Below are 14,054 nucleotides of genomic sequence, written 5' to 3'. Positions count from 1 at the left end.
CGCTCGCGCACGTTAGGGTGCTCGCACGGTGCGCGCACGGTGCGTGCACCCTGCGCGCGTATAGATATTGATATGCTTTTAAATGCTATTTTCTCAGGAAATACTGAACAGATTTACACTTCCTTGACCTTATGGCTACCTCTCTGCCAAATTTCAAGTAATTCTGTTCAGCCGTTCGGGCTGTAGCTGCGTCTAAAGGTCCTATGGAAAAATGCATGGGGAAACGCGTTTTGGGACCCCCCTTTTTTCTCGGCCCCCGCTTGACGAATCACCCGGAGACTTTCAGGGCAGGAGCTGAACTGAGCGCCCCATTAGTTTTGAAAATTTCGCGAGGATTCGTCAACCGGCGCCAAAGTTATTCAAAATAGAATTTTGAGATTTCCTATGGAAACACGGTCCTATCTATAACTATCTACTGGCGACCGCCAGTAGATTATATATATATATATATTCACTGAAAAAACCATAGGTTTCACACACGTTATAGTTAGGAATTAGCATTTAAAAAACCTTGCAAATTCAATGAAAAAACCATAGGTTTCACACATGTTACAGTTAGCTGGACATTTCACTCGTAAAAAACCATTGAAATTACCCCGTTATAGTTAGTGCAGGCAACTATAACTCACGCGACCGCAATCCTCTGCTGATGCTAATACTGTATTTAGACACTTATTTGCCCATGTCTTCTTCCATTAAATTTTAGCTATACATATATTACAAAAAAATTTTTTTTCATAAAGACACATATGTCATCAGCAGAGGATTGCGGTCGCGTGAGTTATAGTTGCCTGCACTAACTATAACGGGGGAATTTCAATGGTTTTTTACGAGTGAAATGTCCAGCTAACTGTAACATGTGTGAAACCTATGGTTTTTTCATTGAATTTGCAAGGTTTTTTAAATGCTAATTCCTAACTATAACGTGTGTGAAACCTATGGTTTTTTCAGTGAATTTGTACGGTTTTTTAAATGCTAAGTTACTTTACGCCGTTCGTGGCGTGCGCGCCCACTTCACGCAGTTCTTTCGGTGCGCGCACGGTGCGCTTCGCGCACCGTGCGCGCACAGTGAGCACGCGGTGCGCTTCGCGCACCGCGCGCCCACTTTACGCAGTTAGTGCCGTGCACGCACGGTGGGCACGCGGTGCGCTACGTGCACCGCGTGCCCACGTTACGCTAGATGGGCCATGTACGCACGATGCGCTTCGCGCACCGTCCGCACACGGACATATTATGCGCTTCGTTATGAAAGGTTATCTATTATTTGTTTTATTAGTATTGATATACAATGCACAAAAGGTGCCCTTCGGGCACATTTTGCACACGGGGTGGGGCAAGTTTGGATATTGCTTTTTTTTTTAATTTATTTTTTACCGTACGCGTACGGTAAGCGTAATCGGCGTTTTTAAAAAAAAATTTTTTTTAATTTTTTGGCCTTGGGAGTTCTTATGGGACACCCTAACCATGGCTATGTGGTTAGGAGCTGTCTAGACTGCCCCTTTTAGTGTTATCCAGCTTTGTTTTTCCTCCCCCACCTCAGAGTGCGAGAGAGAAAATGGCGGCCGACACTTCCTGGTTTCGACCGATTCGAATGTTTACTAAGATCTAACAGCCAATCAGAATCGCGCTCGCGCACGTCACGGTAAGCTTACGGTAAGCGCACGGTAAGCGCACCGTAAGCTGCCACAGATATATATATTGATTTAAATGCTATTTTCTCTGGAACTACTGAACAGATTTACACCAGACCTACAAAAGGCACTTCCTTGACCTGTAGACTACCTCTCTGCCAAATTTCAAGTAACTCTGTTCAGCCGTTCGGGCTGTAGCTGTGTCTAAAGGTCCTATGGAAAAATGCATGGGGAAAACGCGTTTTGGGACCCCCCTTTTTTCTCAGCCCCCGCTTGACGAATCCCCCCGAGACTTTCAGGGTAGGAGCGGACCATAGCGCCCCATTAGTTTTGAAAAATTCGCGAGGATTCGTCAACCGCCGCCAAAGTTATTCAAAATAGAATGTTGCGGTTTTCCTATGGAAACAGGGTCCTAACTATAACTATCTACTGGCGACCGCCAGTAGATAATATATATATATATATATATATATATATATATATATATATATATATATATGTTTATATATATATATATATCTCGAAGTGGGCAATGTGGCAGAAAGCCAAATCTGGTAGGAACCGGAACAGCGAGGAGAAAGCCGCAAGCCCCCAGACGGCGGGAGAACACCTACTGATTACGGCGGAACAGTGGATTTTGTGTCGGAGGACGCAGGAACCACAGTGGAAGCTGGAAAGGTAGGATTTACCCATTAGAGTCTGGTGAGAGGTGTGCAAAAGTGGCAGAACTGTGTAGTCACTGCAGTATACACGCTTTCATGGTAGTGCTATACAATGGCCGTCGACGTGCTCTGAGGGAGGGAAGAGGCGGCAGAGGAAATGTTTTCAGAGACTGCCAGCATGCCGATCCCAGGTCAAGTAGGCAGGGAAGGCAATGATGAGAAATGCACAAGCTTAAAAGAACTATACAAGAAATTGGAAAAATTGTCGAAATCGGAACAAACAAAGTAGTAGGAGCATAGGTCGCTTTCAAAATATCTAGAGGTGGGCAGAATCCCCAGGGGACTTTGAATTATGCTTGCACCGAGCTATGACAACTCCAACATGCTAAAAGAATGGGGGAATGTAATTTGGAATTGTCTAAGAAATTAGTGGAGATTTTGGTAAAATATGCCGACATAGATAGAAAAGATCTACAAAAACAAATCGATGAAATTAATCTAACGATTGAGGCACTGGAATGCTACAATGTGGGGCACAAAATGAGAGAGGAGATGATATCGCTTTTGAAAAAGAAAGAAGAAATAATTTAGAAACGAAAGCCGTATAAATTTCAGCGGGATAAAAACGACTACGAACAGGGTCAAATATTTACCTTTTCGCATAAATACGACGCGACAAAAGCAGCGAAAGAACGTAAATTACAGAGCTGAAACAGGACCCATTAAGAAGAGAAATACAAACAGCATCTTCTTTGTCAGATCTGAGCTCCTCAGATGAAACAGAATCAGAAGCGGAAGCAAATCCTAGTACATCAGGGGCAACCAAATACCAAAAAAGGAGACACATATTGGTGGAAGAGCTAACATTTTTACGAGAGGAAAGACGCCAGACACTCCGTCCCAGGAAGCCAAACACCTACAAAAACAAAGGAGAAATGCCAGGCACCGGGACAGAAGGAAAAGAAGGAGGGAGTGTGCAAAACAAAATCGAACAAAGCGGATGGCGCCACAAATAAACACTAACAACATGAATGAAAACTCCATCTTAAACCTGGCCAATATCAATCTGGACAAAGCAGAGGAACAGCTGTTAACATTAGGGCTAGCCTACTGTCCTGAAAGCAATTTTGATTACCCACAAACAAAAGCAGACATATATCAATATATCAGAAAAATAAAACTGCAGAAATACCATCAACTGAAATCTGATAAAGTGCAAACGATGGCTCCTGTAAGAACTCAACAAAGAGCGGGTATCGATTTAGCAGCCTCAGACATTAATTTCCTCCGCGACCTCAACATGTTACATCAAGACGAATCAACAAACAACTATGAAGAATCTACTCAAATGACCATGGAATCATTAGATATCAACATCAATACCGAACCAGTTAAAAATTTCAAAACAAAATCCAAATTTGTGCCAGTAATGACTAGGGATTGATAGATACATTTAATGAAATGATCTCGTCAGAAATCAGGAAACTGCACTTTAAAACTCAACAACAAAGGAAGAAACATAATGTGCAGCTGCAGAAATATCATCAACTAATGAAAAAACTGCGGGACAATGACTCCATAGTAATACGCAATTCAGACAAGGGTGGCAACGTGGTCATCTGGCCAAAACATCAATACATGGAGGAGGCTTTACGCCAATTGGGAGACCGCAACTTTTACAAACTATGTTCAAAATCAATTGGGAGACCGCAACTGTTACAAACTATGTTCAAAATCTATCGCAAAGACAAAGCAGGATGAACTATTTACCAAACTACTGGTATGGAAGAACATGGGGCTAGTTAATCAAGAAGAACTCAAGTGTCTTAAAAGTGGACACCCGATAATGCCAGTGGTATACTTCAGCCCAAAAATCCAAAAGGACAGACTGAGACCCCCAGGCAGACCAATAATCTCTGTGAAAGAAAGCCTACTGGAAAACGTTTCTGTGTATTTTGATTCATTTCTCCAAGAGCACGTGAGGGCCCTACCTTCATATATACAAGACACCACAGACTTTTTAAGGCAGATATATGATTTTAAATGTCAAGATGACTATGTGCTAATATCTATTGATGTGTCTAATTTATACACTTCTATCCACCACAGGGATGGGTTAAGGGCATTAGAACACTATCTATGCACAAGGCCCATTGAATATCATGTACATAATAGAATGCTTATTGACATCATACATTTTTGTCTAAACAACAACTACTTCATGTTTCAGCAGCAGGTTTACCACCAGGAGAGAGGCGTAGCTATGGGCGCGGGTCTCCATATGGGGTGGTGGGAGGAGATGGTGTTGAAAACAGTGCACAGAAAAGTTCGGACAGAAAATGTGGTCAAGTGGGTCCGCTACATAGATGATCTGTTTGTAGTATGGTGTGGTGATGAACAAAGTGCTGAAGAATTTATTTCCAAACTGAATAACAATGACATGAATTTACAGTTCACGTTTGATATTAGCACAAAATGTGTATGCTTTCTAGATGTGGAGATATATGTACAGAACAACAAGGTACATACATGCCACACTGCAAGCCCACAGAAGGAAATACAATTTTGCACTCAAGTAGCTTTCATCCTAAACATACAGTGTGCAGTATTCCATTTGGAGAAATGTTACGTATCCGCAGGATATGCAGCAATGAGGATGATCTACGTATAGCTCAACAGGAATGTAAATCAAGATTTCTGGCAAGAGGCTACTCACAAAGAGTCATAGATCAGGCAATACTGAGCACAAAAGCTAGATCCAGGGAAGATCTGTTATTCAAACCTTCAAACAGCAAAACAAAACAGACAGAAATTGCAGCAAACAATATAGGCAATCCTAGGCTAATTCTAACTTATAATAAACAGAGAGATAGTCTCAGGAAAATAATTTTAAAAAACTGGCATCTGGTTCAAAGTGATCCGATTAATGGGGATAAATGTCATCTTCACCCATCATAACATTCAGAAAAGCGTGCAGTACTACTGACTACCTAGTCAGTAGTAGTCCTGAAATCCCTAAAAACTAAAAATTGGCTAGCCAAACGTAAAGGTTTCGTCAGATGTACAGCATGTAAGGCATGCAAATATGGAGAAAACAAAACCATATTCCATACACCTTTCAATGACAAGCTTATCTCAATCAACAAGTTTTTAACTTGTAAATCTGAGTTTGCAGTCTACGTATTGGAATGTTCTTGTGGACTCAGATATGTGGGTAGCACCCGCCTCCAGGTCCACAAGAATATATTACAGCATCTAAGGGCAATAACCAATAATGATATTTCCTATCCGGTAGCCCGCCACTTCAACGAGATCCATAATAAAAAATCTCAATCAGTTGAAATATTACGTAATTGACAGTGTTCCCCCACTGAGAAGGGGAGGGAACAGAGATGCAATACTCTGACGACTCGAGACAAAATACATCTTAGAATTAGATAGTAAGAGTCCACACTGTTTAAATACTACTGAAGATTTGTATACCTGGCTTTAATTAAGGCAGTCTAGCATGAAAACAGTTGACATACCCAACAAAGGTGTCATATGATTTTATCTATGTCCCTCTTCCCTAAACAACTCATTCTCCACCAGTTGTGCACATGGGCTCATGGCACACTGGACTTATTTTTAAGCACGGTGACACTTTTTCAGTAATTTTACACTTATGCTAAACAGCATAATAGCACCATAGCACTTTACAGCACCTTTTGCACGATTCTTGTATTGTATACAGGGTATAAGAACCCAATTGCATGATATGTTTGGGTTTTTTAACATGCTTAGAAGCTAATTCCTGTAAGAAAAGATTAGACATTATGACAAGTGAGACCTAGTCAAAAGTAAAGGCAGACTAATAGTGTCAGCAGTTGTGTTATAATCTGATTTATTTGTTTACCGCGTGGGATTCGTTTTATCAAGTATTTATACAGTCATTGCTCTGAAACATAAATTTGCACATGGATTTTTAAAGCAGCAGATTTTAAGCATTATGCATGCATAGTATGAAATTGTCTAATGTCTTTTTAACATGTGTATAATATTTTAAATATATTTATTTATACAGAAATATGTTATCGGTAGTTTTACACATGACTTTATGTATTTACACATGAATGTTAGTATTTAAAATGTAAAGTAATTTGAAATAATGCAATGTGTATACAAACAGGAAACAAATTCTTTAACTGCATACAGCCGAGTTTTGTAAAAGCAGGGTTCAGACGGAAAGTCTGTATTTTATAACCATTTGTGCACGTAATGCACTGTGTCACTTTGAAAATGGGAGTAAATCAGCAGCATGTCATGTGATCAAGGGCTCTGGGCAGCCCGAAACGTGTCATGGCGTCGAATGCACGATAAAATAAAAAATATGAAGCACTTACTAAGAGGAGTCTGTTCTGTTTCTTTGGCGATACAGAAGGAGTATCTGATATACATATATATCAAGAGGGGGCCCCCAAGTTTTTTTTTTCACTCCTATCCTCCCTTTACCTCGTCCCCTCCATGAGCCCTAAAATGACCCTTACCTCCCTTTTCCTCCACCCACCCCATAACCCTCAATTAACCTGTATCTCCCTTTGTCTCTGCCCTCTGATAAATCCCAAATGTTCCCTTTCCTCCCTTTACCTCTCCCCACCCCTAAATACTAAATTTACACCTACTTCCCTTAACCTCTACCGACCCCTAAACTGTAAAACACCCTTTATCACTATCCACCCCTTAAGTCTAAAATCACCCTTACCCTTCTTTTTTTTGCTGCTCACATTCTGCTGTTCGTGTCATCTATTTAACTATATGCAGCATGTTCATCAACTCCAGAGGATAGGAAGCAAATAGGAAGACATATGTACACTTCATGGCAAGAACTATATGAATAATGCAGTGACTAAATAAAGAGTTTGGGAATTTAACAGGATTACTAAATAGTACTCCTTTTATTAATGGTCGATAATGAATGATAGAATGTTTATATATCTAGCTGAGACTTATGTTAGTCAGAAGGGTACTGCTTGAATCACCATTTCATAGTATAAAATAAAATAAAGCCTTTTTTACTATAAACTTTATTCAGCATTGTAACCATTACTTTGCAAACCTATTTTAATGCAGCTCAGAGAGATATTTGTATTTAATTATCTATCAAATATTTAATTCTTTTTTTATGGAGCACAAATTACAGTGGTTCAAATTGAAATGTAACCCATTTTTCCTATTTCTCACGAACAGTCCCGTATGAAGTCTACAGATCTGACCACTCCTTTCTCTCCATAATGCTACCTGTGAATGCTTCTGTACAAGAAGTGATGTCATCTCTAGCAGCCAAGTATGGACACAAAGGGGACCAAATCCTTGTCAAGATGAACTCAGCAGGGGGTAAGTGCAAGTCCTTGAATTTGTTATCACTAATGATGTTCAAAACCATTAATGGTTTTACTATTCTACTCCAGTCCTTTATTTGCAGTCTTTCCATAGACAGCTTTAACTCTATGACACCGACCTATTGTTTTCAATAAATTACAAATACTTAGAGTAGGCTTTGGATCAGACAAATTCATGACTGAATAGCTTAGTTGTTCGTCTTAGGTCTCTGCTCTTGATTCAGTGGCTCTTCCTGTATTTGTCCTGCCCAGAGCATTTTGGGCTCACAGGGTTCTAATTGTATGAGCTGTATCCTTCTGCAGCTAAATTGAGGGGCCACAGTGTTCCTTTTACTGCATTCCATGGAAGTGCATGTCTTCCTCAGGTCTGTCCCCTAACATCCCTGCCCCACCTCTGAATTTTTCTGCTCTCTTACTCTCCACTCTTCCTGTTCCTCTTTTAATTTCCAGCCAGTCGTATTGGAACTGTAAATTAAAAATGGCAAAATTGGTGACAGCATGCTACAGTGCATTTGTACACATGCATATGCATCAACAGCCATCGTGGAATGGTTTCATGAACACGCTGTGTTATGATGCATGCACACAGATACATATTCACAGTTGGTCATCTTGGAATGGCTTTTCTTTATTGGAAAACCCATTCCAAGATTGCCACTAAAGTGTCTGCATGTGTACACAACACACTGGCAGCTCTTTTGGCATATCTAATGGTTGTGCAAACAAACAGGTAAAACCAACAGAACAGCCATTTACCGGAGAGAACTATTAGCTTTTTCAATGCTTATTTCAAACTTGGAATTAATTTATGTTACACATCATGCAACATCTTTTTACATAGCACCAAGATTTGCCAAGCCAACTATTGTGTCTTCTACAAGTTAAAGGTGTTTAGAAAGTTCACTGACACTTAAAAAATGACAACAGTATGGTCAGAAGCAGTGCATGCATGTACCATACACAGACCTGCTGTAGCAGGTGTACAAGTTTACTGAATGCATACACAGCAGGCAGCACAAGGCTGGAAGAGTGTAGCTTCCATCACACACAGAATAGATGCAGCAGCAGTGTTTTTAACTGGTATGCGGAAGAGGTACAATACAACACCAGGGTGCACAAGCTTCTGATACATACTGAAGCAGTGCAAGGTTTTCTTACAAAAAGAACAGCAGTAGATAGTTGTGCAAGTGTCAGAATAACATTGTGATGAAAAAAGCAGATATCTGTGATTCCACCCTGTAAAATAGTCATCGGAAACACCAAAGGTATAAGTAATATAGAGTGGGGAGAAGAGTATGAGAGAGAAAGGACGGGTCAAATAGAGAGTCTGTAAATCACAAGAGCATCCCTCATTTCTTTGCTCCACATTCAGAGCAATTTCATATGAGGTGTCATGTGGGTGTTGAAGAGGGTGAGGCTGAGGTAGGATCCTTGGGGTACGCAGCATAAGATGTCTTTGGGTGCAGAGGAAAAGAGTGGTAAGCAGATCCTCTGGGTTCAGCCAGAGAGGAAGGAAGAGATCCAGATGAGTGCATTTCCCTGGATGTCGATGTGTTGGAATTTGGGGATCAGAGTGTGATGGGAGATAGTGTTGAAGGCTGCTTATAGGACGAAGAGGAAGAGGGCTGCTGTTCCGCCCAGGTCGAGAAGGCATCTGCTATCACCAGTTGCTGTACAGGCCTTGGTGCTGTGGTTTAGTCAGAAGCCAGATTGGGAAGGGTTGAGTAGATTGTTAGTTTCAAGGTAGTCTGTGAGCTGACGGTTGATGGCTTTTTCCAAGACTTTGGCGGGGAAGCGGAGGAGCAAGATTGGATGGTAGTTTTTGAGTTCGTTGGGGTTGGCAAAGTGTTTGTTCAGTAGGGGCTTGACCTCTGTGTGCCTCCAGACGTTGGTTATGGTGGCTCTGGTGATGGAATTGTTGAGGAATTTGGTGAGGGGGCGTGCAATGATATATCCTCCTAGTTTGTAGATGTCGTGTGGGCAGGGGCCAGTGGGAGAGCTGGAGTGTATGGAGTTCATGATAGAGATGGTGTCTTCCATGGAGTGCTGATTTCAGTTGGTGGTTCTGGGATGGTGGGAGGGGCAGGTTGGGGTGCTGAGGTGGTTGAGGCCTATGGGTTGGAGGTCGAAGTTGCAGTAGATGTCTGCAATTGTGCAGTGAACGTAGTCTGCCAGGTCATCGCAGACGGCTTGGGAGGGACAGATTGTATTCTCAGTGGTGGAGGGGCAGGAGAATTCTCCAACGATGCTGAACTCGCTTGCCTCGCTTGCCTCAATGCCAGCGATGAGGGCTTCTTTCTTGGTCTCCCTAAAAAAGGTGGTGTTAGTTGTGGAGGGCAGATCTGTAGGAGTCGAGGTTGGTCGGGGGTCTTGTTGGATCACCAGTGTCTCTCTAATTTCTTGCAGTGTCACTTGAGGGTCAGTAGCTCTGGGGTGAACCAGCTGACCTGTTTGATGGGTCTGTTGTTGATGGTGTTCTTTAGGGGACTGAGGAGATCCAGTTGGAGAAGTTTTGGACTTTGTGTTCGAGGGAGTGTGAAGAGGCAGGTCTTGTTACTTTTAGGACGATGGTCCAGAGCAGTACTGTGGCCTTGTCCCAGTTGCGGCGAGGGAGGTTCAGGAGTCTCGTTGGAGGATCTTGTGGACTTTCGATAGTGAAGTGGAAAATGCTGTGGTCTGGCTATATCAATTCGATGTTGTGGGAGAATTTAGCTCTGTGGAAGGTGGAGAAGATGGGGTCCAGTGTGTGTCTGGCTCTGTGCGTGGGGGTGGTGACCATTTGAAAGAGGCAGATGATGCTCATGTTTTCGAGCAGTGTGGTGGAGTTGGTGTCATCAGGCCAGGGAGGCTATGAAGTTTGGGATGGAGTTGCAGAGGTTGGGGCCAGGAGGTCTGTAGGTGAGGGTTCCTCTGATGGTGGTGTTTGCGTCAGGTATGATCTGGAATTGAGGTGTTCCATGATGGGAGCAGCCTGTGAGATTTGCACAAGAGCAAAGCAGTTCCCACAGTTTTCATGTACTTTTCTCACTAATTGCACTAGTAATTTGTAATCCTAAACATTATAGTTCACATGCGTAAGTGCATACTATGCTGCTGTAACAAAAACCAATGATTAGAGCACAATTGTATTCCTCACACACTGCATCAAAATACTACTCACACAGACCTCATAACAGACATGGATTCTTTCATTCTACCACTCCTACAAGGCCATGTGTTACCTTTCTGCAACTAAACATCCATGCTTCATCAGGGGTATGAAGCTTTATATAAAAGCAACTACAGTACCATATGTAGAGACATCATTAAGCAGTCAACATGGTGAACCTGAGGGGATAAGGGGTATCAAGCAAAGAGCAAAGTCAGATATCCAAATAGAAAGCAGAATTCAAAGAGGGTTTGCCTGATCTGCTGTATTAAAACGGTTAAAAATCTAACTTATTGAAACAGGAAGATCATTTTTATTGGAAGGAAGATTTTAGCGGATTAGTCATTAGTCCCTCATTAGTGTCTGATCTTCATTCCATCACTAAGCCATCTGACGAGCAGCAGGTCAGACGATCAAGCAGTTTACACAGATGATAAAGGACAGAGGCTTAAGTAGAGTTCCATTTTAAGTATTTTGAGATAACAAAAGATTTCAACAGGGTGATTGCCGTATGAAAATAAATGTTTGAAAACAATAGTTGGGTATGGGAAGAGCATGTGGTGACAAAACGAATGATCGTGCTATGCTCCAACTTAACCAAAAAGGGATTTATATACAAAGCAAACAATAAAGGAGAGCATGAGCATCCCTGTCTTTTCCATCTAGAGATGATGACTGGCTCGGATTCAAAGCCCATCACACTGTATTGGGCTGTAGGTGACTATACATAGCTTTTACTGAATTAATGAAACCCATCCCGAAACCCGAGCAGTGGAGAACCATCCATAATAAGTTCCAGGAGACACAGTAGTGAAAGCCTAGTGAGTGTGAAACCCTTTTCGGCATCAAGCAGTATCAGCCCCAGTGGGGCCTGCTGAACCCTAGCTAGATCCAATAAGATCACAACTCTATTAATATGATTGACCATGCCTCTGCCTAGTGATAAAACCCTGCTGATAGATCAAAACCAGGGTAGTGATTACCCTGGTGATACGCATCACTAGGATTTTCGCATAGATTTTATCGTCACAGTTTAAGCGAGAGATAGGTCTATATGATCTCGGCATTGTGGGTGATTTGCCCCTTTTTTAAAGATGACGGTATTAGTAGCAACCCAGGATAGTGGTGCCTGTCCCTGCTGAGCCGCCTGACAAGTTAGCAGCATATCTGTTTTCAATTCCTGGAAGAAAATGTTATAGAATTCTAAGGGTAGTTTACCAGGACCAGATGCCTTGCCTATCGCTAATGACGTATTAGCGTCTTTGACCTCTTCCAGCGAGATCGGAATATCGAGCTGTGCAGAATCCTCACAACTAAGAATCTCACTAAACAGGTCTTGCGACAACAGGTCAAGTAGGAAGCCCTCTGCTCTTACGTCCTTTGTATACAAATCTTGATAAAAGGACCTAAGCACTGTTAAAACCTCGGGGGTGTATTAATCAATCTCTCTGTCTCATCCTCGAGGGAAGCTATCCCTCGCTCGACTTACTTATACCGAACCCGTTTTGCCAAGCACCTTCCAGTAACCTCCCTGAATTCATACAATTCTCTTCTGTATACTTGATCTCTACAGGCAATCGCTTTAGACCATAGGGAGACAATCCTGGCCCTACAGCAAGCGACTTCCATTTGTGCCAAAGTAGTTGACACATCGAAGAGCATACATTGTATCAAGTTGCATTTGGCCCTTCCGAGGTCACCATACAAGCCCTGCATCAAAAGATTGTGCTCTCTCTGCTTATGGATACCAAAGCTCAGAATCTCCCCCCTAAGCCCTGCCTTTAAGGCATCCCAAACTATGGAATGAGCAGCTGTATTCCTGTTGCTTTTCAAAAATTGAACAATCCAACTCTTAATATGGTTGCCAAATAAATCATCTGCCAAAAGTTTTCTATCGAAAGAAAAAGCTCTCTGGGGATAAAGAGCCTGAACTGGGATTCCCATTACTACAGGACAATGATTAGACGTGATTCTGAGATATATCGTGATTTTAGCCTCCGCTGCCGTTGCCCTGGAGATAAAGAGGTAATTTAATCTGACCAATTTATTGTGTAGGCAGGAGAAATATGTAAAGCCAGCATCAGGATATTTCCTGTATACCACAAATCTATTAAACCATGCTCATACAGAAGCTACAGCAATGCCCTAAAAACCTTTGGTCTCCTCCCAGTGTATGTCTATTGCCAGATTGTAGCTCTGGGCCATCTAGATGTTTGTTAAGGTCACCACAAAATACCAAAGGGGTAGGCCAAGATGCAAGCTCTATATTAAGGAAATCCAGAATCTGTGCCTCGTCTATATTTGACCCATACAGAGAGCATATGACAAATGTAATATACCCGGTTACACACTTAGCAATTACCCAGCGCCCTTATTTTTCTGCGATTGTCCTGCCAACTGGCCATACGCTTGTTTTGTCAAGATGGTGACCTCTCGATTTGTAGAGCCATGTTGTGTGCAAGCTAATACTGTATACCCCAGTTCTGCCATCACCCCGCCTTTCTCCCAGGGAATGTGCATTTCTTGTAGGCGCGCCACATCAGGTTGTAAAACTCGCAACTCCATCGCTACCCTCTGTATTTTAGCCCTATCACTCAAGCCGGACACCTTAATAGAACAAATCTGTAGTCTCCCGGCCGTCAGCCTATCCCCCATCTAGGCAGAGTGCATACCTCCACGCCTAACTTGATCATGACGATTATCATGTGAATCTGCAAGAAAACAGCTTGCTCCAACCATAGCCGATATAATTTTTTTGCTTTCCTCCACCTTCTCTCCTCAAATACCACCAACCCCTGCAACCCCTCCCAGTGACCAAACCACCCAAACGCATCCTACCAACCCCCTGACCCCTGTGACCCCATTTTCCCCAACAAAACCCAACACCCACCCGCCTGCCTAGCAAGGCAAAAGGACCCAAGGGTCTGATGTGATGGGAAGCTGACCTTACCCCCGATCTTTCACCCCCCTCCAGAAATGTCACCGCAGTATGCATTAACATCTACCACACTCCTGGTACCACCCATAGACACTCGTATAAGGTCCAGCTTCAAACCCCCATATATTGACCTAAATTGATTGCATATAATATTTTGCTTGGACCTTGGATGAAAAAAAGTGCATTTGGCCCTTCCTGCTGCAATTGCTAACGCTTCTCCACTGTTGCATGACATAAATCGGGTCTAACAAAAAACTGATTCCCCTTACCTGCCCTTTTCCTAACCGCTTTTACCAA

General features: G+C 42.3%; 1 protein-coding gene across 1 annotated transcript in view; it reads left to right on the top strand.

Moving 5' to 3' along the window:
- Positions 1-14,054, top strand: part of RAPGEF3 (Rap guanine nucleotide exchange factor 3) — an 870,850-nt gene that overhangs the window by 697,755 nt on the left and 159,041 nt on the right. The window contains exon 18 of the mRNA XM_085654789.1: positions 7,520-7,666. Coding sequence (XP_085510915.1) covers positions 7,520-7,666 — 147 coding nt within the window. The remainder of the gene's footprint in view (positions 1-7,519; positions 7,667-14,054) is intronic.

This window comes from Triturus cristatus, chromosome 4_1 (assembly GCF_964204655.1).
Source record: "Triturus cristatus chromosome 4_1, aTriCri1.1, whole genome shotgun sequence".
NCBI lineage: Eukaryota > Metazoa > Chordata > Amphibia > Caudata > Salamandridae > Triturus > Triturus cristatus.
Note: the sequence above shows the minus strand (reverse complement) of the source record. Positions and strands in the feature narration are given on the sequence as shown.